Raw genomic sequence first — 25,804 nt, 5'->3', positions numbered from 1 at the left:
CAAATATGAAAGAGAAGACAAATATGAAAAGTCTAGTACCCAACAGATAGGCATTCTTTTTGTTTGTTTGTTTGTTTGTTTGGCTTTTTTTTTTTTTTTAAGATGGAGTCTTACTCTGTCACCCAGTCAGCCCACTGCAACCTCCGCCTCCTGGTTCAAGCAATTCTCCTGCCGCAACCTCCTGAGTAGCTGGGATTACAGGTGCATGCCACCACACCCAGCTAATTTTTGTATTTTTAGTAGAGACGGAGTTTCACCATGTTAATGAGGCTAGTCTTAAACTCCTGACCTCAAGTGATCCACCCAGCTCGGCCTCCCAAAGTGCTGGGATTACAGGCATGAGCCACTGTGTCTGGACTAGATAGGATTCTTTTTCCCATTTCACCCATGCCCAGTTTTTATTGTCCCCTCTTTCAACATTTGAATACTTTGTTTTAGTAGAGAGAATCTTTCACCCATTCCCACCCAGGTGTCCTATAATCTCCACTGCCTGATTGTCACTGAAGAGACCCTTTGTCTTCTTTTTCTCTTTCTTAATGATTTAATTGACATAATTTTATAGTCACATATATAAATTATTGTAAGATCAATTATCCTGTAGCAATTAGAATAACACAAAAAGATGTTTTAGAAAGTCTTTAATAACTCTAAACTGGTTCCTTTATAGTTATTGTTTTACGTTCTAGCAAATTAGATTGACCACCTCTAATAACACTAGAATATTTAGATATTAAATCTAAAAATATGTCTCTTGTCAAACAAGCTTCCATTTGGAAAGTTTCACAGCAATTATTCTCCCTTACGATATGAGTCCACTGATTTGCTGAGCCTCAATTAATTGGGAGAGGGAAGCAGGAGGTGGAGTAGGGTAGGGAGGGTCACAGAAGGCTTTCTTTTCCAAGGATGTGATATTTTAGGTGAGCAAATTGGTGTGGGGAAGTGACTGTTCCAGATGTTCAAAACAGAAACTATGGCTGGGCGTGGTGGCTCATGCCTGTAATTCCAGCACTTTGGGAGGCCGAGGTGGGTGGATCACTCGAGGTCAGGAGTTCGCAACCAGCCTGACTGACCTGATGAAACCCTGTCTACTGAAAATACAAAAATTAGCCGGGCATGGTAGCACACACCTGTAATCCCAGCTACTTGGGAGGCTGAGGCAGGAGACTCGCTTGAACCTGGGAGGTGGAGGTTGCAGTGAACTGAGATCATGCCACTGCACTCCAGCCTGTGTGACAGAGTGAGAATCCGTCTCAAAAAAATAAAACAACCCCCGCACCCCGCAAAACAGAAACTATAACATATATGAAAGCCCCAAAGTCTTGTACACATGATTTACAACACTTATTGAACATTGACCAAGTGATTGGTACTATTTTAAGCACTTCAGATGTATTTTATTTTATAGTAAATGAGGAATTTGTGGCAAAAGTGATTAAGTAATTTGTTCAAGGTCACACAGTGTGAATAATGGAGCCTTGATGTGAACCCAGGCAGTCTGGTTCCAAGAAACGGGATAGCAGAGAGTGACTGGGAAAGTGGTGTGAGGTGAAGATGAAGAGGAAGGCAGGGACCAGGTATGCAGACCATGTTAAAGATTTTGGAAAATAGTGTGCAAATTTGAGGATTTTAAGGAGAGAATTGGCAGGATCACATTTAAATTTTTCAAAGTTCTCCTCTGGCTGCACTGTGGAGAATTGATCACAGATCCTGGGCAGTGGGGCAGGAGTGGAGGCAGGGGGACCAGTTAGAACAATATTGCAATGAGCAGCCCACGTGACAGTTGACAGAAACGATAGGCCTGGACTAGGTAAGAGTGACTGTGGGCTGGAGGGCATGGTGGATGTTCCAAAGATTTTGTTGAGCTAAAATTCCTAATTAAAGAACAATGTGGAAGGAATTCAATCAGGTGAATCGGCAGAGAACAATCTCCTTTTAGAATATCATTCTCATCTTGCACCATTGTGATCGTAGTCATATTTTTTCAGAAGAGAAAGATCTTTATAGTCTCATTTCATGATGAGTACTGTATAAGGGGGGTAACAGAGCCCGTTTTCTGGATTACAGTTCAGGGGTTGGGGAAATAAGTCACACTACAGCACACTCAGGTGTTTCCAAAAATTAAAATTGCCGAAGCACTTGACTTTCCAAGGCATCAGAGAATGATGAACTCTCACAATTATTAAATTAGCTGCTTCCAAGATGCCAGTTGACACCTGAACTGGAGAAGCCTTGAGAAAGCCATTGTACTCACCTCGTTGAGGCCCATCTTTGGCCTCTCTTCCTAGAAACCTCAGGCACCCAGCCTCCCACACTAAGTGATACTCAGAGAAACTGGGAATCCTGCTATAATGCAAGTTCTGAAAATCAATAGGTCACACTACAACAAAGGAAATTAGACTACTTAGACCAATATGAGGTCCCTTCAGGGAGTGTCTGTATACTCCCTGAACTACAAAGGTAAGTGTACTCCTTACCTTTATTTTAGAAAGGAAAGATTAGATGATGATGGAGAAAACCTTTGTTTTTCACTTTTTCCTCTTCATGATATGTGAATTGAAACATAGATCTGACTTGTTTTCGGGTGATAATTCAACTACAAAAATCATAGAATAATCTCTGTGATTGTTCTGTTAACAACTATCAAATGTTTCTTTTATAGTTACTGTTTTGTGTTCCAGCAAATTAAATTAAATATTTAATACTGCTGGAGCCTCTGGATATTAAAATTTAAAAAGTATTTCTCTCTAGAGAAATAAACTTACACTGGGAAAATTTCCCAGTAACTGTTACTTCCTCTCATATGTATCCATTAATTTGTTAAGCCAAAGACAGTCAATAATTTAAACTAAGGAGTTTTTTTAATTAATGAGGTTGGATTTTTAAAAGCTGCTTGTTGGTTATGAATTTCTCTCCACACAAACCAAACAATTTTACTGCCAAGTGAACTAAATGTATCATTAGGTATAAAATCACCTTTTGTAACAATAAATTTAAAAATTTTATTCACCAAGACTTAGAACATAGAACTGTATTAACATTTATACTTTCTTTAATATTTGTCTTCAGTTTCCACCTTCAAATACTATTTTCACTTTATTTATATTCATAGTTGCATGATTTTTTTGTGAAGGCTTATCATAAATTTAATATGTTCATTCTATTTTTATTTTTTAAGAAGTCATATATGCATAGGAAAAGAAACTTAGAAAATAGGTTCTTCTCTGTTGAGTACGTTTGTTAAAAATCAGTAGTAGCTTCTAAACAAATAAGAAAGAGACATTATAGCAAAATGATTCTTCTTCATTTAAAAGAAGAATTTGATAGTAATAAATGCCTTCATGCACCCATAAAGGAATTAGCTTTTTTTTCCGACCCTAACTTTCATCTGCTTTCTGTTCAGATGTATTCTTGTTTGGTAGACGGTGTGACCAGTTAAGTTTTACTGTGAGTTCAATGGTCTTCTCTAAGTATTTTCTCACTGTTTAAATAATCCAAGATTAGGGAATTCTTACTGACTAGAACCTTTTTATAATTTAAATGGCTCACTCATGTATAAGTTATTGCTTTAACACCATGTCCTTAACCATCTCTTAGAAACGAGCCAGTTTCACATCTCCATCCCGGGATGTCTCTCTCAGGAAAACATATGTGCCTTTGATAGTCCACTCCGTGTAAACAGGCAGAGGGAATGGGAGTAAGTGTGTCACCTTGGTGCAATCAAAGTCAGTTTCCTTAGAGAAAATTAGAGTGACCATATTTCATACTGCTAGAACTTCTTACATGGTTACATAGTGAACTATGTCTATAAAAATGAATTCTGATACTCCTGAATTTTAGCCAATATGTAGAAAACTCAATCATTTATGTAATTTCCATTTCTTCACATTTTGTACTCTCAAGTCTGTCATTTTACTCAGCTTAGATTACATTAGATTATGTGATTCTAAAACTATAAAATTGTATAGCTTCAACTTTCTATCATTTCTATCTTATGATACTCTTAAAGACCTCAGAGCAGTAGTTTTGTACATGACCTTAGAATATCTTCTGCCCTTTTGAGGCATGGTGTAGTCCCAGAGGCCACGTTTTAGAGAGGATCGTCAAAATAGGAAATCTTAACTGTGGGCCTAGGTCATCCAGACACTGCCTGCTCTGCTGTTTCAGTCAGATTGGTATTGGGGAAAGAAGAGGAAGCATAAAATGTTAGTTTACGTGGCAGCACCAATTCAGCAGAACAGTGAAAGTGAGATATATAAGTAATATGTGGTGTTTTAGCAAAGTTCTTCGTCGGTCTTCTGAGAAGCTGCAAGGGCTCTTAGTTTAGTGTCCCTAGAAGCAGACCCTGAAATGATCATGTGCATGAAACTGACTTGTTAGGAAGTGTTTCCAGGAAAGATCAGTGGGGGAGCAGGCAGTGGGATAGAGAAGGAAAGGAAGCCCAGCAAAGGTGCCGTATGAAGCAGGTCCTGAAGAGGATAACTTTGATTCAGTCCTGCAGGAAAGTCCTGGAGCCAGTGCAGATCATACTTCAGAGTGCTCCTGATGGATGGGGCAGGAAACATTCTCACACCTGTCAGTCATTGCTAAGGGCCACATTCAGAAGGACGTAAATTCCCAGGAACTTTTAGCTTTCCTTGCTCAGGTAGCTGGCAGGCAGTCCTCTGTCAGAGAGACCCAGGCATTGATTGTTGGCAGGGGAAGCACACTGGTATCCAGGGTGTACAAAAATGACAAAGGGGGCTGGGCGCAGTGGCTTATGCCTGTAATCCCAGCACTTTGGGAGGCTGAAGCAGGTGGATCACCTGAGGTCAGGAGTTTGAAACCAGCCTGGCCAACATAGTGAAACCTCATCTCTACTAAAAATGCAAAAATATTGGCTGGGTGTGGTGGCAGGTGCCTGTAATCCCAGCTACTTGGGAGGCTGAGGCAGGAGAATCACTTGAACCTGGTAGGCAGAGGTTGCAGTGAGCCGAGTCCATGCCATTGCACTCCAGCTTGGGCAACAAGAAGGAAACTCCATCTCAAAAAAAAAAAAAAAAAGAAAAAAGAAAAGAAAAGAGAGAGAGAGAAAAGGGTCTAAGGAGATAAGGGGGAAGCACCAACAGTGTCCACTATAAGGCCCAAGAAGCAATTTATGTGTTGGTTTTATGAAATGTATAGCCAAAAACATTGCACTGCAATAAAATGCTCCAAAGAAGCTGATTTTTTAAAAAAACTCAATCCTGTAAAACACTTCAATAGTTATAAAACAAGGGATTACTTCTTTCAGGCATATAGCAAAAATATATTCTCCTTGAACGATATAAATTTTGTTATATCTTGAAAAGGTGAAATGTTAACCCTAATTCTCTGTTAGGAAATTGAATCTGTCAGATAAACCAACTTTGAGTTGAAATCTAAACCAGCCAATGGTACGTAGATTCACCTTCTCTCCAGATCTGCATTTTCTGATATGAGAGAAGAACAAACCATCAAAAAAATGAGATTTTAAGACAAAACTGTTAAGTATATATATCAAAATACAAAGTTAGCTCCCACATACCCACTCTGCAAGAAAATATTAAGTAGCTAAAGAGAAGCACTGAAAACTCCTGAAACGTGCTTACCTGATGATTTTTCCCTTGAGCACATCAGTTCTAGTTCTAAATAGGGGATATTTAGGGGGCAGTGTGAGAGGCTTTAGGGGATGATGGTGGTGGTAGAATTTCAGCATAATTTCTAAAATGTGTTATTTCCTTTACAGAGTTTACTATTTGTCTTCTAATTTCTAAAAATGTTTTATGTTCCTTGATGGAAATGGTAGCATATTAGACTGTGTGCAATTATGTGTGTGAATGTTCAATATTATAATAAGATGTGCTGTATTTGTGCAAGTTATGCAATATCTTTATTCTAAAATGCCAAAGCATTTTATTGAAATAATCTTTTTCATGCTTAGCTAATTTTTGATGCAATTTCTAAATTTTGTAGATTTATAGAAACTGAAAACAGTTATACAGCTTATCTTCATCCCTAAAATGTTGTATTAGCTACATTAATTGTATAGTATGGACTAGAGAATCACTTAAAAGAAAAATACACCCGTCTATTGCTTTTTGGTGATTTTTACTCTTGAAATTTTATCTTTTAGTAATAAAAGTTAAATTTTTCTTTTTTAAAAAATTTTAGTTATACATGGAACGTTCCAGTTAAATGGACTGAAGATAATATAACAAGCAGTGTGTTATTTAATAGGTCAGAAAAAGAAGGTAAATATTATTAATTGATTTATTTCTTCTTTGAATTGATGTACCACATTAAACTAATATAAGTATAAAGATGCAACAGTAAAGCTGGAACTTTGTAAACTTCAGCTGAATGATCTCTTAAATAATTTATTGATGATTCCAAATCGTCATCTACAATGAGAACTGTTCTATCTTGAGATATTCTTTTCAGTGATTTATCATGACTGACTGATTTATCATAAATACCCATATCCAAAGGAGAAGGGTCACATGCCCAGCCATTGGAAGATCAATGTGTAAGCTTCCTTGCTTCCTTCCTTCCCTCCTTCCTTCCTTCCTTCCTTTTTGTTTTTTCTTTTTATCAGATAAATAAGCCATTGAATTTCTTAAACTGTTATATGACAAGCCTGAGGATTTTCTTTTAATGCTCGCATTAAATTAGACCATTTTTTGGAAACATCTTTGTGTTCTATCTGCACTGATTTATTTTTTCCTTACTTGAAAAATGTTAGAGTTATATCAAAACAAGTAGAACTTATCACGAAATTCCAGATTGATGAAAAAAATAATAGATAAGGCAAGCTTTAGCAGCAATCTCAGAAGAATCCTTCTTTTTATATTTTTTCCATTGTACTTGTTTTGGTGTTTCAAAACTATTTCTTTTCTAAGACAAACCAGACTCATCTTTGCCCCATTTCATGAGGACTTGATTTCAGAATAGCATTTAATATGGACTTTCACCTGGGTCTTCTTGAGGATAAAAGTAGATCACTCATTCTTTATTTACATATGCCTCGTTGTTCCTGTAAAATATTTTAAAATATTAATGAGGTATGATTTCTCCTGGCCAATACATTTTTACTCTGTTTCCAGTAGATTGCCTTTTAAGAACAGCTTTACTGAGATATAATTCACATGTCATAAAATTCACCCATTTAAAGTGTACAATCCAGTGGTTTTTAGTATATTCACAGATGTGTAATCATCACCACAGTCAGTTTTAGAAGCCCCATAGCCTTTAAGCTATCATGTCTGCAGCCTCCCATACGTCCAGCCCTAGGCAACCACTAATGTGTTCCCTACCTCTACAGATTTGTCTCTTCTGGTCATTTCACGTAAAGAAAAGTGTATATGCAGTATTTTGTGACTTTTCAATTAGCATAATGATTTCAAGGCTCATCCATGATATAGCATGTATCACTACTTCATTCCTTTTTATTGCCAAATCATATCCCATTATACGGATATACCACCATTTGTTTATCTATTTTTCAGTTGATAGATATTTGGATCATTTCCACCTTTTCTCTGTTATGAATAATGCTGCTATAAACATTTGTGTATACGTTTTTCTGTGGATCCAGCATGTTTTTTCCACCTTTGGGCCTTTTAAGAAAACGTTTATTGTTAACTGTTTTTGTAATTTTTTACTATTACTACAAACTACCAGCTTTGTCATTGTAGAGGTGAAACTCCTTCTGAAGCCCTTCTGCACAGGGATTGCTATTACAGCAAACCTTTCTCTTGATTATTTATGTTAATAATTATTGTAATATCGTGGTCAAAAAAAATTCTAAATTTTTCCAGAATTCCTAGATCAATGCCACTTTGTCTTCATATTTTATGCTGTGTTTGAGTGCCAGGCTCTATCTTTGTGGTCTTCTAACCATCTTGTTATTCATAAGGACATTTGCCAAAGGAAAAGGGAGAAGACAAGGAAAAAAAAAAAAGACATTTTTAACAATGTGTAACAGCACTGATAAAAGGCATAATAAGAAGGTTAGAATTCCACTGGAAGGTTTTCAGTGGATTTGGTTTAACTATTACTAAATATTTTCCCCATTGGTCACCATAGTTAATTGAGGATTGGAAGAATATCACGGCAGCTGTTTGATTTACTGTTTACAAGTTTGAAAGCGTGAATAATTCATCTACCCTAGTACAGTTCACCCAGCACTTTCATGGAATGAAGTTTCCATACAAGTGAATTTTCCAGATAACTAAAGCTTATTCAAGTGCTTTGTAGAATGCATTTCAAGAGTTCACAATAGACATTGTTCTAATATGTATTATGTATTTCTTAGAATATTGGGAATAATAAATTTAATCCTTAATTACTAAATTAATTCTTTCAAGCATGTATTGCTTACATGCCAAGAACAGAGAAACAATGGGTGTAGTGCTGGGGCAAAAAAAAAAAAAAAAGAGCAATCCTAACCCTTGCATAGGTGATTGCCCAGGGATGGGTTTGCAGGCAGATGTAATGCTGTGTCCTAAGTGCCTCTGTGGCAATGCAGATCACCAAAAACACTCATAGAAGCATCAGCCCAGGTTTGGGGGTTCGGGAAGCATTCCTAAAAAATGCTTAGAGTTCAGAGGCTAAAGACAGAGTATAAATGGGTGATAGAATTGACTGAATGTAGAGGAGACGTGTGCTCTGGACAGAAGCATGACTGTGAAAGTGAAAGAGCAGGGAGTTCTCACACTCCTTCATATCCCTTTGTCAATACATTTCACACATTTTTTCGTTCTAACTATTGACCTATATAGGTCTCCATTCCCCACAGAATATTCTTTGAGGAAATGGAGCTTGTTTGTTATTGTTGTTGTTCTGGATCTACAGCAGGCATCTAATAATTGTTTATTGAATACATGAATGAATAAACAAATAAATGAAGAGGCTGATAGTCACAGAGCTTTGATGACAAATCTGCCTTTATCTGAAACTTCAGAATCATGTCTGGTCACTGAGCCAGAAGCAAACTAGAGGTCTTTTTCTACTTCAAAGTGCCTGCTCCATTTTTAGGCTGTACAATAAGTTCCTGTTTCCTGTTTGAGGACATCTTCAGCTCTCAGCTTAGAGCACGGATGACGAACATGTCCTGAGTGTACTAAATGGGCAACCAGCTCATGTTACCAGTCCTACCTCCCTCCTCTTGGTTTCTTTGATGATTCATTAGTTAGAAATTCTTCAGGCAATAGTGGGACTCTCCCCAAGGTCTTTTATTTACATTTTTATTGTACGTGCTATTTTAGGCATTAAAACAACAACTAAACTCAAAATTTCTAACAAAAGGAGAGAACCTCTATCACAAAACCTTTTCTGGCTACTCCAATTACCCTGAATAATCTCTCCTGTCATCATCTCCTGCCATAAAATATAGTATATTTTATCCTGTCAGTTTCATCCATCCTTATTCCTAGTATTATTACCTTATATTTTAAACAAAATCATTGTTATTAAGCTTCATATGCTCTGTCTTTTCTTTCTTTCTCTCTCTCTCTCTTTCCTTTCTTCTCTCTTTTTTTGACAGAGTTTTGCTCTTCTTGCCCAGGCTAGAGTGCAGTGGTACGATCTCAGCTCACTGCAACCTCTGCCCCCTAGGTTCAAGTGATTCTCCTGCCTCAACCTCCCATGTAGCTGGGATTACAGGTGCCCACCACCACAGCTGGCTAGTTTTTTGTATTTTTAGTAGAGATGGGGTTTCACAGTGTTGGCCAGGCTGGTCTTGAACTCCAGACCTTAGGTGATCCACCTGCCTCAGACTCCCAAAGTGCTGGGATTATAGGCGTGAGCCACCGCATCTGGCCTCTCTCTTTTTTTTCTCAACTAAATTATAAGCTTCTTGATGACACAAACTACACATATTTCTTGTCTCCTGTCCACCCTATTATCAACAAGATGCTATGTACATTCTAAGAGTTCAGAAAGTCCTAGTTTAATGAAGGGTTGTTTGCCCCAGACAGTTGTACTTTTAGAGGTTAACTGCATGTATTTTAGTTATGTCTCTGTCTTTTAGTGTCAGCTGCTATTTTGGCTATTGTCAACGCATCCACATTTAGTAGCATACCACCTTTTTGCATTTAATTTACTGCTTTCTAACATTTAGAAGGATTGAAGGTTGTTTTATCATATCAGGCAACCAATCTTGCTAAAACATAATATTTTAAAAGAGACATTTCTAAGTGCACAGGATCTGGGCAAGGTCTAAGGTCTAGCAGGTGGTGTAGACTATGCAATAGCTGTTTTCGCAACTCTTACTTCCAGATTTGAGGGTGTCCCCTGGATGGTTTGGACTATCCAGACTGTCCAGTCAGTTTCTATGATAGAAATAGATTTACTAAACATCTATGATAGTTATATATAAATATTTAATACCAAAATAATGATGGGCATATATTTTTGTATTTGATGACAAAGAGGGAAGCACTTTCTTCATTTTTTCAAGCTAAGCCTCATGGAATGCGCAAGCTTTGATTGGATGATTATGGGTTCAGTTTTGCTGGTTTAGAAACTCAATTTGTCAGTTCAGCCATGGTCAACCAAGTCTTGGAAGATTTACTCATCTAAAGCAAACATACAAGAGATTAAGAATGCTAATTTGTTAATTTACACAGTTAAAATATATTTGTTAGTGAATCCGAATACTTATGTCTCATACCTAATTAGGTATGTCTTTCCCGGAAGAAAGTTACTAAGTAAGAATTAAGGGGCCAGGTGTGGTGCCTCACCCCTGTAATCCCAACACTTTGTGAGGTCAAGGCGGGCGGATCACCTGAGGTCAGGAGTTCAAGGCCAGCCTGACCAACATGGAGAAACACCGTCTCTACTAAAAAAATACAAAATTAGCCAGGCATGGTGACACATGCCTGTAATCCCAGCTACTCGGGAGGCTGAAGCAGGAGAATTGCTTGAACCTGGGAGGCAGAGGTTGCAGTGAGCTGAGATTGTGCCACTGCACTCCAGCCTGGGCAATAAGAGCAAAACTCTGTCTCAAAAAAAAAAAAAAAAAAAAAAAAGAATTAAGGGAGAGTTAAGTTAGATTAATTATTTTACAGAGGTCTTTAAATTGTGACAGTGTGATATATTGCATTAGCCAGGTGAGTCTAATTATTGCACTTTAGAGACAATCAATAGTGGCTTGGTGCAATAAAAGTTTCTTGTTCATGCAACAGTCTAAAGGAGATAATCCTGACTGTCATCCCTTCTAGGTGGCTCTCCACCAAATAATGACTTGAAAATCCTGTCTTCTTCCTTCTTATGGCTTTACCATCCCCTGTATCTTGAAATCCCTCACTGGATCTTTTGCATCTAGTCCAAAGACAGGAGAAGATAATGAGGGAATCAGCCCTTGAAGTGCATCTGTTACTTTTGCCCACATTTTATAGCCAGTTCTCAATCATGTCCTGCAAGGAAGGCTAACAGAGTCCAGCTCTGTACCCAGGAAGAAAAGGGAACTGTGTGGTAAACAACTAACAGGCTTCTGTCCATACACTGTTTTCTGTAGGACCAGACCTGTCAAATAGCCTGAAACACATGTTCCAGCTCAATTTGGCACCTATTTCCCTGTGCACACTGGAGACACATTGATAGATCTTCACTACCCAACTCTCCTTTGCAGTTCTTTTTTTTCAACTACAAAAATTATTGCTAATTGTAATCTTTCCTCATGGTAATTGACTTGCATTTTTCCAGTTTCCTATTCCTTGCATATTACATATTAAAGCCACAGGCATACCTGAGAGATACTGCAGTTTTTGGTGCCAAGTCACTGCAATAAAGCAAATATCACAATTAAGTGAGTTACACAAGTGTTTTGGTTTCCCAGTGCATATACAAGTTATGTTTACACTATACTGCAGTCTGCTAAGTGTGCAATTGCCTTATGTATAAAAAAGTATATATGTTAACTAAAATAATTTATTCCTAAAAATGCTAACAATCATCTGAGCCTTCAGCCAGTTGTAATCTTTTTTACTGATAGAGGGTCTTGCCTCAGTGTTGATGGCTGCTTGCTAATTAGGGTGGTTATTGCTAACGACTTGGGTGGCTATGGCAATTTCTTAAAATAAGACAACATTGAAGTTTGCTGCATTAACTGACCCTTCCTTTCACAAAAGGTTTCTTTGAAGCATGTGATGCTGTTTAATAGAATTTTACGCATAGTAGAACTTCTCCCAAACCCTGGTGCTGCTTTCTCAATTAAGTTTATGGAATATTTTTAATCCTTTGTTGTCAGTTCAAGATGCTCATGGCATCTTCACCAGAAGTAGATTCCATTTCAAGAAACCGCTTTTTTTGCTCACCCCTAAGAAGCAACTTCTCACCTATTCAAGTTTTATCATGAGATAGCAGCAATTCAGAGACATCTTCAGGGTTCACTTCTAATTCTAGCTCTCTTGCTATTTTCACCACATCTGCAGTTACGTCCTCCATATAGGTCTTGAACACCTCAAAGTCATTCATGATGGTTGCAATCAACTTCTTCCAAACTTCTGTTAATGTTGATATTTTGACCTCCTCTTATGAATCATGAATGTTCTTAATGGCTTCTAGAATGGCGAATGCTTTCCAGAAGGTTTCTAATGTACCTTGTCCAGATCCATCAAAGGAATCACTATCTATGGTAGCTATTGCCTTACAAAATGTATTTCTTAAATAACAAGACTTGAAAGTCAAAGTCACTTCTTGATCCGTGGGCTTCAGAATAGATACTGTGTTAGCAGCTGTGAAAACATTAATCTGCTTATACATTTCCATAAGAGCTCAGGGAAGACCAGGCACATTGTCAATAAGCAGTACTATTTTGAAAGGAAACTTTTTTGGTGAGCAGTAGGTCTCAACAATGGGCATAAAATATTCAGTAAACCATTCTATTAACAGATGTGCTGTCATCTGGGCTTTGTTGTTCCATTTATAGAGCACATGCAGAGGAGATTTAGCATGATTCTTAAGGGCCTTAAGATTTTTGGAATGGCAAATGAGTATTGGCTTTAATTTAAAGTTGCCAGCTGCATCCACCCCTAATGAGAGAGTCAACCTGTCCTTTGAAGCTTTAAAGCCAGGCATTGACTTCTCTCTAGCTGTGAAAGTCCTTAATGGCATCTTCTTCTAATATAAAGCTGTTTCATCTACACTGAAAATGTTTTTTAGTGTAGCTGCCTTCAAAAATGATCTTAGTTAGATCTTCTTATTAACTTGCTTTAACTTCTATATCAGCACTTGCTGCTTCACCTTGAACTTTTATGTTTGGAGATAACTTCTTTCCTTAAACCTCAAGAACCAACCTTTGCTAGCTTCCAACTTTTCTGCTGTAGCTTCCTCACCTCTCTCAGGCTTCATAGAATTGAAGAGAGTTAGGGCATTTCTCTGGATTAGGCTTTGGATTAAGGGAATGTTGTAGTTAGTTTGACCATCTATCCGGAGAGCTAGAACTTTCTCCATATCAGCAATACAGATGTTTCTCTTTCTTATCATTCATGTGTTCACTGGAGTAGCACTTTTAATTTCCTTCAAGGACTTTTTCTTTATGTTTAGAACTTGGCTAACTGTGTGGAACAAGAGGCCTGGCTTTCATCCTGTCTCAGCTTTTGACATACTTACCTCACTAAGCTTAATCATTTCTATATTTTAATTTAAAGTGAGAGATGTTTAACTCTTACTTTCATCTGAACACTTGGGACCATTGAAGGGTTATTAATTGGCCTAATATTGACATGGTTGTGTCTAAAAGAATAGGGAGGCCCAAGTGGGGGGAGGAGAGAGAGAAAAAGAGAAAGAGAAAGAGAGACAGGGGAATGGTCAGCTGGTGGAGCAGTCAGAACACACACAACACTTACCGATTAAGTTCTCACCTTATGTGGGTGTGGTTCATGGCTCCCCAAAACAATTACAATAATAACATCAAAAATCTCTGATCACAGATCACCGTAACAGATATTATAATAATAAAAATTTTGAAATATTGCAAGAATTATCAAAATGTAACCTAAAGACATGAAGTGAGCACATGATGTTTGGAAAATGGCACTGATAGACTGGCTTTGCTACAAACCTTCAATTTGTAAAAAATGCAGTATCTGCAAAGTGCAATAAAGTGACTTCTGTCTAGCGCAATAAAGTAAGGTATGTTTGTACACCTTTCTTTACAGGCAGATTCTTTAGGCCACTTGCTGAGGTTTAGAATGGACCCTGTAATTATTACTAAAACAATCACTAATACTTTCTTGAATGGGTAATTTGTTGAAAGCATTACCACAAATGGATAACCGATCCATTTTATTATGGATCATGTTAGCTTTAGTTTCATAAATTAAAATTTTCTTCTATGACCCCAAAGTCTAATAATGCATTCTACTTGAAACTTTTAGGTCTTCAAGTATATTTTGCATGTCATTAGTTAAAAAGTACTACTCGTATCTTTCAGCTGTTTTTTGTTTTCTTAAATAAATTGAGATGGGGGTCTTGCTATGTTGACCAGGCTGGTCTCAAACTGGTCTCAAACTGGTCTCAAGCAGTCCTCCTATCTTGGCCTCCCAAAGTGCTGGGATTACAGGTGTGAGTCACTGTGCCCGGTCTCAGTTGTTTTACTATCAAGTGATACACAAAATTTAATAAGAGGTACACTCTGTAATTTTACATTGAAAAATAATTCACTTAAAGGATTAGTGCAACACAGCATTTATATCACCTAAGAAAAATTTTTTTTTCTCTAGGAATCTCAGGCTATCATAAACTGTCTACTTGTCTAAAATTTGTTACAATTATTTATAATAGTAACATTAAAGAACTGTTACTTGTGCTCTGTTACTGAAATCTATCAGGATTGAAATTAAAGAGGCTCTGGATGAAATTTTGAAAAGGTAATTATCACTTTTCTCTATCATCTAGGCAAATGATAAAAGAAAAAAGTAAGAATTTTCTAGAAAGAGCTCCTACTCAGAAATAATTCATTCAATACTTTTTGGCATAGATAGAACTATTAAGAAACAGAATAAAACAATTTTTAAGTTGATACAGCATTATATGTCCATTAAGCTTAGATTTCCAAATATATAAAATGAAATTGCAAGGTGTTTAAAATATAATTTCAAATGAAAAAGGATTACTAATAATAAAAAGCGTAGGGTCCCATTATGTTTGTTGTGTGTGCATGTGTGCATATAGAAGATACACACACACACACACACACACACACACACACACACACCCCAGGGAAAAACATGTTAACTGTGGTGGGTAATTTTTATATTCTTCTTTATACTTTTTTGCATTTTCCAAGTGCTCCATAAAGAATACATACTATTGTTATAATCAGAAAAAAAATAGTAAATGGAGTAACAGAAGGAAACATACAGTATATTAGTCCTGTATTTTAATCTTACTAGAGTATTTTAGTTCTACTCATTATGTAACTAAACAACTGAACAGTATTTTGCTGTTGACAAGTGTTCCAAAAGTAGCATGAACTTGGAAAGTCCTTAACTACTGACTTCCTGGATCTCAGCTTCCTCATCTATAAAGTGAGAAAAATCACAGTAACTCTAGACAGGCTTAACTAGGTACATATAAAGCACACTAAAATATGGCAGTATTTAGATGGATTGCCAGGAACTTCTCAATGTTATTTATATTTGCTTCGCTATTTATAGAACTGGCAGCATATCCCCTTTCATTATAACGGGGATAGCTACCATCTGTTGGATATGTAACACATAACTATGTGACCAACACTTTACCTATGTTATCTTATTTAATCTTCACAACAGCCCTGTGAGGGATTTTTGTCCCTGTCTTCCTTGGGGTGAACTGGGACACTGAGGGGTCAAGTGATCTGGCCAAGGTCACACAGCTAGTAAGTTACAGAGCAAGGATTTTATCCTAGGTCTGTCAGACTCAAAAGTTCATGCTCTTTCTCCTGTAACATATGGCTTTATGCTTAGCAAGCAACTCTCCTTCTGATACAAACATTCAAAGTGTACAGATGCCAAAAGATTAGCTTCCTTTCAACAACTTGTCCATGGGAGGATGACAAAGAAAGAGAAATTCTACATGAGTGAGGTAAGGGTTTATAATTTATCAAATACCTACTCCAAAAGTTCCTAAAGAAACTTACTGTCTTGTTGGAGAGCTTATTCATATATTATGAAAAACTACTGTGTCCTGGATATCTTCCAGACCTTGCAAACACTTCCAAAATTTAAATCATATTTCCTCCCAAACTGACTCACCTTCCTCTATTCTCTACTGGCAAAACCATTATTCATCCAGTTGTGCAATCCATTTTCCCCTCCTCTGACTGTCCACATCAAGTCAGAAAAAGGATTTTGTTGATTTTACTTGTAATATGTCTCTTGAATAAATCAACTTCTTTCTAGTTTCATCATCTCCACATTAGTGTAAGCCCTCATCCTCTATTGCCCTACATGACTACAGTGGACTCTAAATTAATCTTCTTGTCTCTAGAATCGCCTCCAAAATATCTCCCATACCACTATTGAAATTAGCTTTCCAGAAAATAGACTTGAGCATGCTACTTTTCTGCTTAAAACTCTTTTCTCCTCTCATAAGATGGATTCTTAACATGGCATGTGACTCTTCATACTGGAGGCCTGACTTTTATTTCCAGCATCGCCTCCTATTTTCCAATATCACAACCTACATTATTGGTACCTTAAAATATTTGAAACTTCTCAACTATACTGTGTTCCTATAGCATTATTTAAATTGTATATTGCCCATGTAAACAAAAGAGTGTATGATGTATGAATTGAAAAGTATAGGAGTAATGCTAACAAACATGGTTATATCAAAGCATAGCTATTATTTTAAGTACATGTCTTTTACCTAAAACATAAGTCTCTGCTCCTTCAGCACTGGGCTTCTAAAATCTATACAACAGAGCCTGACATATATATGGATGTTGTTTTAGAACGAATGCTAATTTGATGAATCCGTTGATGGAAAAGTATTGTTGTAACCAACTGAAATAGGCAGTAGATGGCTTTACAAAGATAGATAAATTGGAAAAACAAGTATGAAGTCGATTACAAAATCAAGAATGTTTCATTCGGATCTCAATTCTATTGCAGGTCTTCTTGATACAGTAACATTTTTAAAGTGTTGCTGATTATCAATGTATTATCCTGCTTAGCAATAGCCATTTCCATCAACTTCAATGTTGATTTTAATAAACAAAGTATTATTTTGAGTGTTTACATTTTTATCCCCTCCCCAGGCTGCCCCAGTGAATATTCTTAGTCCATTATGATTAGAGATCTATGGACTACCCCTGAAGGCATGGACTTCTCTGTCTGGAGGCATTGCTTTCTTATACTGATGGATTGACCAGCACAAAATTATTTCACCCATTTGGCAAGCTTCTGCCAGTAAAAACTATCCATCATAAATTACAGTGTAATTATTTATATTACTTATTTCTTTTTTAGCTCTCTCATTATAGTGACATTCTAAAGTTAGGCAACTAAGTAAAAATTAGGCTTTGGGTTTTGGATCCAAATCAAACCAGCCTCCTTGAGCTAATATTTATTTTATTTTATTTTACTTTTGCCCTCTGGGTCTAATTTCCCTGTGTTTACAGTGCATGCAAACATGTTGCTCATTAGTGTTTATTTACTACCACAGGAATCACTTTGAACTCTTCTAATCCTAGTGGAAATGCTCTTCTCAAAATAAACCCAGATCATATTGGGTTTTATCGTGTAAATTATGAAGTAGCAACTTGGGACTCGATAGCTGCAGAGCTCTCCTTGAACCACAAGGTAAGAGACAGCAATGGTTGGAAACTGTTTTATTTTTGTTCTAAGAACAGCATCTTAATGATATTAATTTTTTTCAACATGCTTTGCCTTAAGAATTGTGTTTTTTATCTCTCTTTCTCCCTCTTCCCAGACATTTTCTTCAGCAGATCGTGCAAGTCTTATTGATGATGCTTTTGCCTTGGCAAGGTGCGTTTCCAAATGAGACTAAATTACCTAAAATACTGTGGGTTTTGTCATAAATCTTTAAAAAATGAATTAAACATTGCAGTATTAATCAATTTTAGCTTAAACTATCCAAAGCCACTATTTAAAACATTATCGTTTTCCTTAACTCTCTTTTCAAAAGTTCACATGAGCCTAATAGTCAAAATACTGACATTAGCCCTTACGGTATACACAAAAACTTACCTAACCTATTGACTTTGAGTATGGTTTGTCTATATTAGGATCCTTGAGCTAATTAGGAGTGACATTTGCAAATGATCGAAAGTGTACCTTCATAATTTGATTTAATAAAAAGACAAACAACGTGTTTTGTTAATTCAGTTCTGTGAGCCCAAGCCCCATATAAGATTTTACGGCTGGAATTGTCAAATCTTATTCAGGTCACTGGGGTAAGAAGAATGAGCTATGGTGCTTTAGAACTGATCAAAATTAGGGGACAATTTGGAAAATTTGACTCTTTTTCTCATAGTCTGAAGGTAATCTGCTCTTTAGAAAAAGTGTAGATTGGGGGAACTAATGGTACCTCTATTTTTTTTTGTTTAATTCATGTAGTCTAACACTAGTAATTTAACAAGCATTTATTGAGTTCCTGGCACTTTGCAGAAGCTGGAGACACAGCCAGTTTTATTTCTCTGGCTTTGCAGTGACCTCATTCTAGACATAAGCAATGTACTAAGAATGAGGAGCCACTTCCCTCAGTAACCTCCCATGGCCTCTTTCTCTGGATTGGGTATCCTTCTTAAGGGACCCTATATTTCCTCATAATACTTTACTGTTATTGTTTAATAATTGTGCATTTCACCCATCAAACTGAAGGTTCATGAGGATAGGCACCCAAACCCAGCTCCTGACTATATGTGGCCAATAATAGTTGAAAATAAATACTGACTAAATAGAGAGCTGGAAGAATAGTATAGTAGTACTAAAGGCAGAGGAAACTATTTTACATAGAGTTCCTAGATAGTATATTGAAAGTCAGAAAACCTTGACATATTTCAAGGAAGGAATTATGGGGTTTGAAAACAGGCTCTTGAAACCCATGAAAATCCTGGTTCCATATAGCCTTAAGTGAGTCTCTTAACCTCTCTCTGACTCAATTTTCTTATCACCAAAGTAGAGATGACCTTATAAGACTTCTGTGAGGAATAAATGAGATAACGGACATAAATCACTTAAAAGATTGTCTGGCATGTAGAAACTCAATACATTGTATTACATGACCAAAATGCATCCACCATTAATTAGTAGTGAAGATGCGTTTAGAAAAGCTCTTCTGAATTTGTAATCTACACTCATTTTGTAGCTAATAGACAATATGATGTTCTAGTGAATCTCCAAGTTTAACCTCCTGGATATGTAATAGATTATTTTCACTATATTACAATATACCACTCACTCATTTAATAAACAAACATTGAGGACCTATTATGTGCCAGGCACTGTGTAGAATAGAATCTGGGAAATTAAATGATGAAATAAGATGATCAATAAGTATTTTAAAACAAAATCATTTAGTTTTTATTTTTAAATTGTCCTGTTTCAAAGCTCAGCTTCTTCACTGTTAGAAATTACAAAGAACTGTACTATCTCTACAGTTTAATTTGCATCACAATGTAGGAGGTCCTTTCTATTCCAAGATGAAGTGAAAGCCTCTTGAACAGCTGTCTCTGAGGAACTGAGTATCAAGCAAATAACTTACACTACTGAAATACTTCCTCACGTTTGCTCAGCTCCTTGGCCACAGACCCATAAAATTGTGAAGAGCTGTGGAGAGGAAGAAAATGAAACAAATTTGAAATTCAAAACATATGTAGGATCACACAAGAGAGCTAGAAAATACCTGCACTATCACCTGGCTCAGTGATGTTCTGCAGCACATGAGGAAAATGGGACTCGGAGAGAAACAGATTTAACCGGCATTGGTTAGAGCCAAGAGGACAGCTTCTAAGACTACTTAAGCTAAGACCACTATGTAACTTTGGTGGAGGGGGTGGAAGAGGGAAGAAATGTGTAGTTAAATAGGTGAGCAACTGTGGCAGGATTAGAATTTATATAAGTCTACTGAGGTATTCAAAGGAATGTAGTAACCACTATATTTAATAATCAGAACTAAATGATACATCTGAAAATAAATGTATTTTTTATTCCCCTGTCTCTTCCAACTTGATCTGAAGAGGTAGTACTCTTACTGCCCTGACTGGGCATATGACTCTTTTGGTCAAGGGAAGAAATTTACTCATCACCACTAGTTCATCCAAACCCTCTCAATTCCATAATTTGCTCAGTCAAGTAAAATCATCAAAGCTTTCTACTTCATTTTAAGCTTCTCCCTGCTCCCACCTTAGGCCAGGTTCAGGCCAGTCACCTGCAGTGAGAATGGGGTGATTGATTTCCTCTTCGTTTCTCTGCTTGGAACTTCTACATCTCCCCAGTCACTGTGCTGCCTCTGGTTTCTCCAAAGTTAAGGCAAAGAGAACAGGGAGAGAGAGTAGGTGAGAGGGAGAAAAATCCTGATGTGCTGCCTACTTTTGGTCCTCTCTGAACTTTGTTGATGTTTAATGCTGATTCTTTTCCTTGTGTTGTGTTTTTATGGGATTTTTGTCACCCATATTTATTCCATTGAGAAGGATCTTTCTCCTGCAGTTTCCTTCAGGTGGGCAGGTGGAAACATCTGACCCATTTCCGATCCATAGGAAGTTGTCATGTATGCTTTGCCCTGACAATATGTGGAAGACCAGGCCACCCCATGCAGTCCCACCTCTCCACTCTGAGGCCAGAGCAGCAGCCAAATAGCCTCTCATCTCTTAGGTTTCTCAGGGTTTCAGACACCAAACCACTGTGCCTCCAAGTTCCAGGAGACACAGGTAAACCTCTTCGAGTGGTTCCACTGAAACCTGTCTCCTGAGGCTTAATTACACAGAAAAACATCTGGTCCCCTAGCCCTTGGAGGGGAGAGCATTTACAGTGTACTCAGTATACTGACGGCACTCTTTGAAAGGCCGCCACTAAAATGTTTCTCCTTAGTTTCTTCAACCTTATTTATAAGCTGGTGTTGGACTATCAGCAAAAAATCACACAGTCCTGTTCTTGACCATGTTAGTCCTGCTTTGGGGTCCTACTTCTTTCTTTGGAGCATAGGCCAAGAGACTTAGTCTTGGGGCCTTGCCAAAACAGACACAGAAATAATTCTTCCCCCCACCCCATCCCCTGCTTGTTACAATAGTTTTTTGTTTTGTTTTGTTTTTTGTTTTCTCTTTGCAATTACTTGATATTGTCCTCTTCAGCCCACTTCTTGCTACAGCCTGGAGAGGGTGGGTAATAACATAAGGGAAAGCAGAGCCTGCTGTCTGGTAAGCCTGTGGGTGGGGCAGGAGTCACTAGGTAAGGGAAGAATGGCAAAGGGAACAGCTGAAAGGACCACCTAAGCTAATGATCTAAGCAGAATTTCAGCCAGGTTTCAAGGACCCCTGGCTCCAAGGATATCCAAGGTAACAGCCACGTTAGCAAATAAGAAGCAGCAGGTGAACATCAGTCAAGCCAAGATCATGGACTTAGACACAAACATTTTTGTAAGTGTTTGCAGAGATAACCAGAGAACAACACAGAACTCTAAAAGCAACTTTTCCTATCCTCTCATGGACTTCCCTTAAAGGAAGTGAGAAGATGGGGAATGGGAAGAGAATCCAAAGGTGATTTAGTTAATTGCAAAATGACTGTTTTAAGCCAGAAATCTGAATTTAATTGGCAAGTTCAGTTGAGTGACTAGACAGCTGGGAACTTTTTATGCCCTTCACACCAGCTGAAAAACTTGCCAGAGGACCCAAGTACATGGGGTCAGTTCTACTCACCCAGGCACCTCTCTCAACCATTTTTGTTGTCCCTCTAGAGAGTTATGTTTGACAAGACACTATACTTAACTACTTAACTCAGGCTTCTCTAAGAAGGACTGTGCAGTCTTTCCAAATTACACTCAGGAAAACAAAAAACAAACCTTCTGCTATAAGAGTCCCCCAACCTTCCTAGGTGCCTTAGCCCAATATAGAAGAGCAAGAATGCTCTCATATGACCTTTGTCCTCTTCTCCATTTTATTTGGTGGAAATTTTAAGCTGTAACTTCCAACCTCTCTACACTATAAGATACAGTAAACTTCTATAATTTAAGTTCCCCAGGCTGGGCTCTCATTATATAAACAGAATATTTTTGAACAAAGAAAAGTCTCAACCAAGTCTGGCCTTCAGAATTGCTCTTTGCCTATGGACTTAAATGGACTTTGAGACCCAAAGTTGTGTAAGAATGCTAGCAGTCTTGAGTTGAGTTCCCTAGAAGCAGGGTCAGAAATAGAGGTTCTTGTACCAGTGGTTTCTTGAGAGAGTAATTTCATGAGACAGGGAGTAAAAAAAAAAAAAAAACAGGACAGGGAAGTGGGAAACCTGAGCTGATTTCAAAAGGTTCAAAAATTCTTTTGAAAGGAAAAGAAAGTTGATTTTTTAACCTTTGAAATGTTGATAATATCTTCAAAATTTTCTAGAAGAGAAAAATTTACTTTTTTAATGAGTATTACTGGGAAATGGATAAGAAAGAAGATGTTATAAAGGAAAATGAAAGTTCAATTTGAATGTTTTAAGCATTCAGGATTCATGAATACTGTTATTTATGTTTCTTCTTCATAAGCAAATGTAAATAATTTCAACAAAATACATTTATAATGTACGCTTATATGTTATAACCTGCTTGGGAACCTAGAATTTAAAAGTTTCTATTTATGAATATTAACTATACAGCTAAATGGCTTTTGTTTTATTTGAAATTTTGCTCTTGTGCTTTTTCAAAGGTACATCTTAATGCCTTTCTTCCTCCTTACTATTGAATGTATGAAAGCACAACTATATAATTTTGGACAAAACTTTTTGATTGGGCTTCAACCAATAAATGCAATTCCTTGATTGTTGAATGGAAGAATCCTCATTAACATGGAATGCTTTGATCGCCAAACCTTTCAGTTAAATGGAAACTAAAGTCTGTGATTTTTAATTAACTGTGGGGTTTTTGTTTTGTTTTGTTTTGTTTTTTGTCTTTCTCAGAGCTCAACTTCTAGATTATAAGGTGGCTTTGAACTTGACCATGTATCTCAAAAAGGAAGAGAATTTTTTACCATGGCAGAGAGTCATTTCAGCTGTAACCTACATCATTAGCATGTTTGAAGATGATAAAGAGCTATATCCTATGATTGAGGTGATGTTAATGCTATGGTATCTTACCAAAGTAAATATTTAACCATTAGTAGAATAGGATGCTTTCTGAGAGAAGGAGCTCCTGGGGACATAAACCATGTTTGCTTGCCACGTGGAATCAAAAGAAAGTGCAATGACTTGACTAATCAAAGCAAAGCTACACCGTCTATTCTTTTTCAATTTGAAGTACATCAGAATTTATGCTTCTGCATACATACCACTTAGGTGCATTTTAGTGTTAGAAGGAATACAACAATTAATATTTTACTTAAAATATACAACATTTTAAACAATAAATACTAGTTAGATCTTTTTAAAAATGGACTTTATCTTTGTTAAAATGAATTCTTCTTCTTAAACATAGTATTATATCTTCTTATTCTTACTGCTGATATTTCTACATTGAGATTTTATTATAAGTAGTCATTCTAAATACTGTTTCCTTGCTTTATGATTTCTGTAGCACATAAGTAGGACACTCGTATTTTTGAACAAATTCTGGATTCAAATCTCTAGCTCTTCTGTTTACAAAATGAAAGATCTTGAACAAATGATTTAACATTTATGAGTCTGAATTTCCTTTGTACGTTAGGAATGCCAACCCTTGCCTGCCTACGGTAATGGTATAGTGAGGATCAAATAATATGAAAGTGCTTTGTAAAACCTAAAGCAATATACAAATATCAGTTATTTTTATTTTTTCATATATGCTTAAGCAATCTTCTTAGTGCAGAAAGTATGTTGAGTGTTTTCCTATTTATTACATATGTTAACTAAGAACTAGGGGTTAAAAGGCCTTGCCCAAACTTGTGTAAAACATTACAGGAAGGTCCAGGGTGGTTTATATTTTTCAGGATTGAGGCAAAATTGCAATGTGAAAAAATCGAATACATTGTTATTTTAAGGACAAGCGCAAGTTCTCTGAATTTGTAGGAAAACCGATTATAATAGGGGGTGCTGAGTATAATAATTGGGATACTACTGATACGTAGTAAATTAAGTAATAATTTATGCTTTTATTTCAGGAATACTTCCAAGTAAATTATGCTTTTATTATGCTTTTATTTCAGGAATATTTCCAAGGTCAAGTGAAGCCTATTGCAGATTCTCTGGGATGGAATGATGCTGGAGACCATGTCACAAAGTTATTTCTCACTTTTTAACAACTAAAATTCATTTAACATTTGTTTTTTGTTTTAAGACTTGTTGAAAAGTGCTTAAGGCCCTGGATTTGTGTGTGTTTGTTGTTTAAGGTTACTCCGTTCCTCCGTGTTAGGGTTTGCGTGCAAAGTGGGAGACAGAGAAGCCTTGAACAATGCTTCCTTTTTATTTGAACAGTGGCTGAATGGGACCGTAAGGTGATTACTCACATTTTTATGTTTAGAAGACACAATTGAGAAAAGAGTAGTTGAAATCTCTGAAACACTGTTTCTTCTTCTAGTCTTCCCGTAAATCTCAGGCTTCTAGTGTATCGGTATGGGATGCAGAACTCTGGCAATGAGATTTCATGGAACTACACTCTTGAGCAATACCAGAAAACTTCATTAGCTCAAGAAAAAGAAAAACTGCTTTATGGATTAGCATCAGTGAAGAACGTTACTCTTTTGTCAAGGTAAGTTGGGCTTTTATTTCACATATATAAATGGTATTTAATAGTTTATGTGTCACAGTCTCTTTAAGAGTCTGATTAAAGTATGATGTTTTGTTGTCAAAAATATCGATAAAAATTATTTTCCCTGCAAGAAACAAAATATCCATATAAGACTGGCCTAAACAATAAGGAAATGTAATCTCATATGAAAACATTCTGGAGGTAGGTAGCTTCTAGTTGTATGCAGTGGCTCAACATTTTCACTCAGGACCCAGGCTCTTCTCTTTCTGATTTTCCATGATCGACATGTTGGATGTCTCATGACTTACAGAGCTTGAAACATTTTGTTTTTACACAAACATGTGTAATGGAGGTAGGACAGGAGCAAAAGAGTTTCCTCACAGGCTCTGTTTTTTATGCCAACAGGACAATTGTCTCCAATTCCCCTCATAATCCAGAACTGGGTCACCCTTCATCATTGTGGCCCACACTCTGGGACTATTACTTGATCCTTTGCTCACTAGGGTGAACTTGAATTCCTTTGGCTGATTTGAGCCCATTAGAATTATCTGGGACTGGGGTAGAAGTCTGCTTTACCTAAGGTCAAGGATATCTAATGGTATCAGAGCAAAACTGGTCTCTGTGATTAGAGAAAGAGGAGTGTCTGCCGCAAATGTATTTACACTTTACTCAGAAGGCGCAAAGACCACTTGAAGCTCATCTATGACTCATTTCCCACTCTGCATTTATACTCGAAATCAACAGGCTTCTTCCTTAATTCATTTTTTGCTTAGTTATAGTGTCTGAGTTATTTACTTCATTTATTTAACCAACACTTATGGTGTCCTTTCTATGTATAGATATGTAGATTGTGGAAATAAAAATGAATAAAACATGAATAAAAATGACATCTATCCTTGAGATACTTACAGCTTCATGGGAGAGGCAGAATGTAAATAGTAAATTA

General features: G+C 36.8%; 1 protein-coding gene across 1 annotated transcript in view; it reads left to right on the top strand.

Annotated features, from left to right (window-relative positions):
• ENPEP (glutamyl aminopeptidase (aminopeptidase A)) overlaps positions 1 to 25,804 on the top strand; it is an 82,789-nt gene that overhangs the window by 45,285 nt on the left and 11,700 nt on the right. Inside the window, exons 11-17 of the mRNA XM_011999061.1 lie at positions 6,169 to 6,248; positions 17,653 to 17,789; positions 17,920 to 17,975; positions 23,097 to 23,247; positions 24,317 to 24,390; positions 24,500 to 24,604; positions 24,688 to 24,858. Coding sequence (XP_011854451.1) covers positions 6,169 to 6,248; positions 17,653 to 17,789; positions 17,920 to 17,975; positions 23,097 to 23,247; positions 24,317 to 24,390; positions 24,500 to 24,604; positions 24,688 to 24,858 — 774 coding nt within the window. The remainder of the gene's footprint in view (positions 1 to 6,168; positions 6,249 to 17,652; positions 17,790 to 17,919; positions 17,976 to 23,096; positions 23,248 to 24,316; positions 24,391 to 24,499; positions 24,605 to 24,687; positions 24,859 to 25,804) is intronic.

This window comes from Mandrillus leucophaeus, unplaced genomic scaffold (genome assembly GCF_000951045.1).
Source record: "Mandrillus leucophaeus isolate KB7577 unplaced genomic scaffold, Mleu.le_1.0 Scaffold1160, whole genome shotgun sequence".
Taxonomy (NCBI): Eukaryota; Metazoa; Chordata; class Mammalia; order Primates; family Cercopithecidae; genus Mandrillus; species Mandrillus leucophaeus.
Note: the sequence above shows the minus strand (reverse complement) of the source record. Positions and strands in the feature narration are given on the sequence as shown.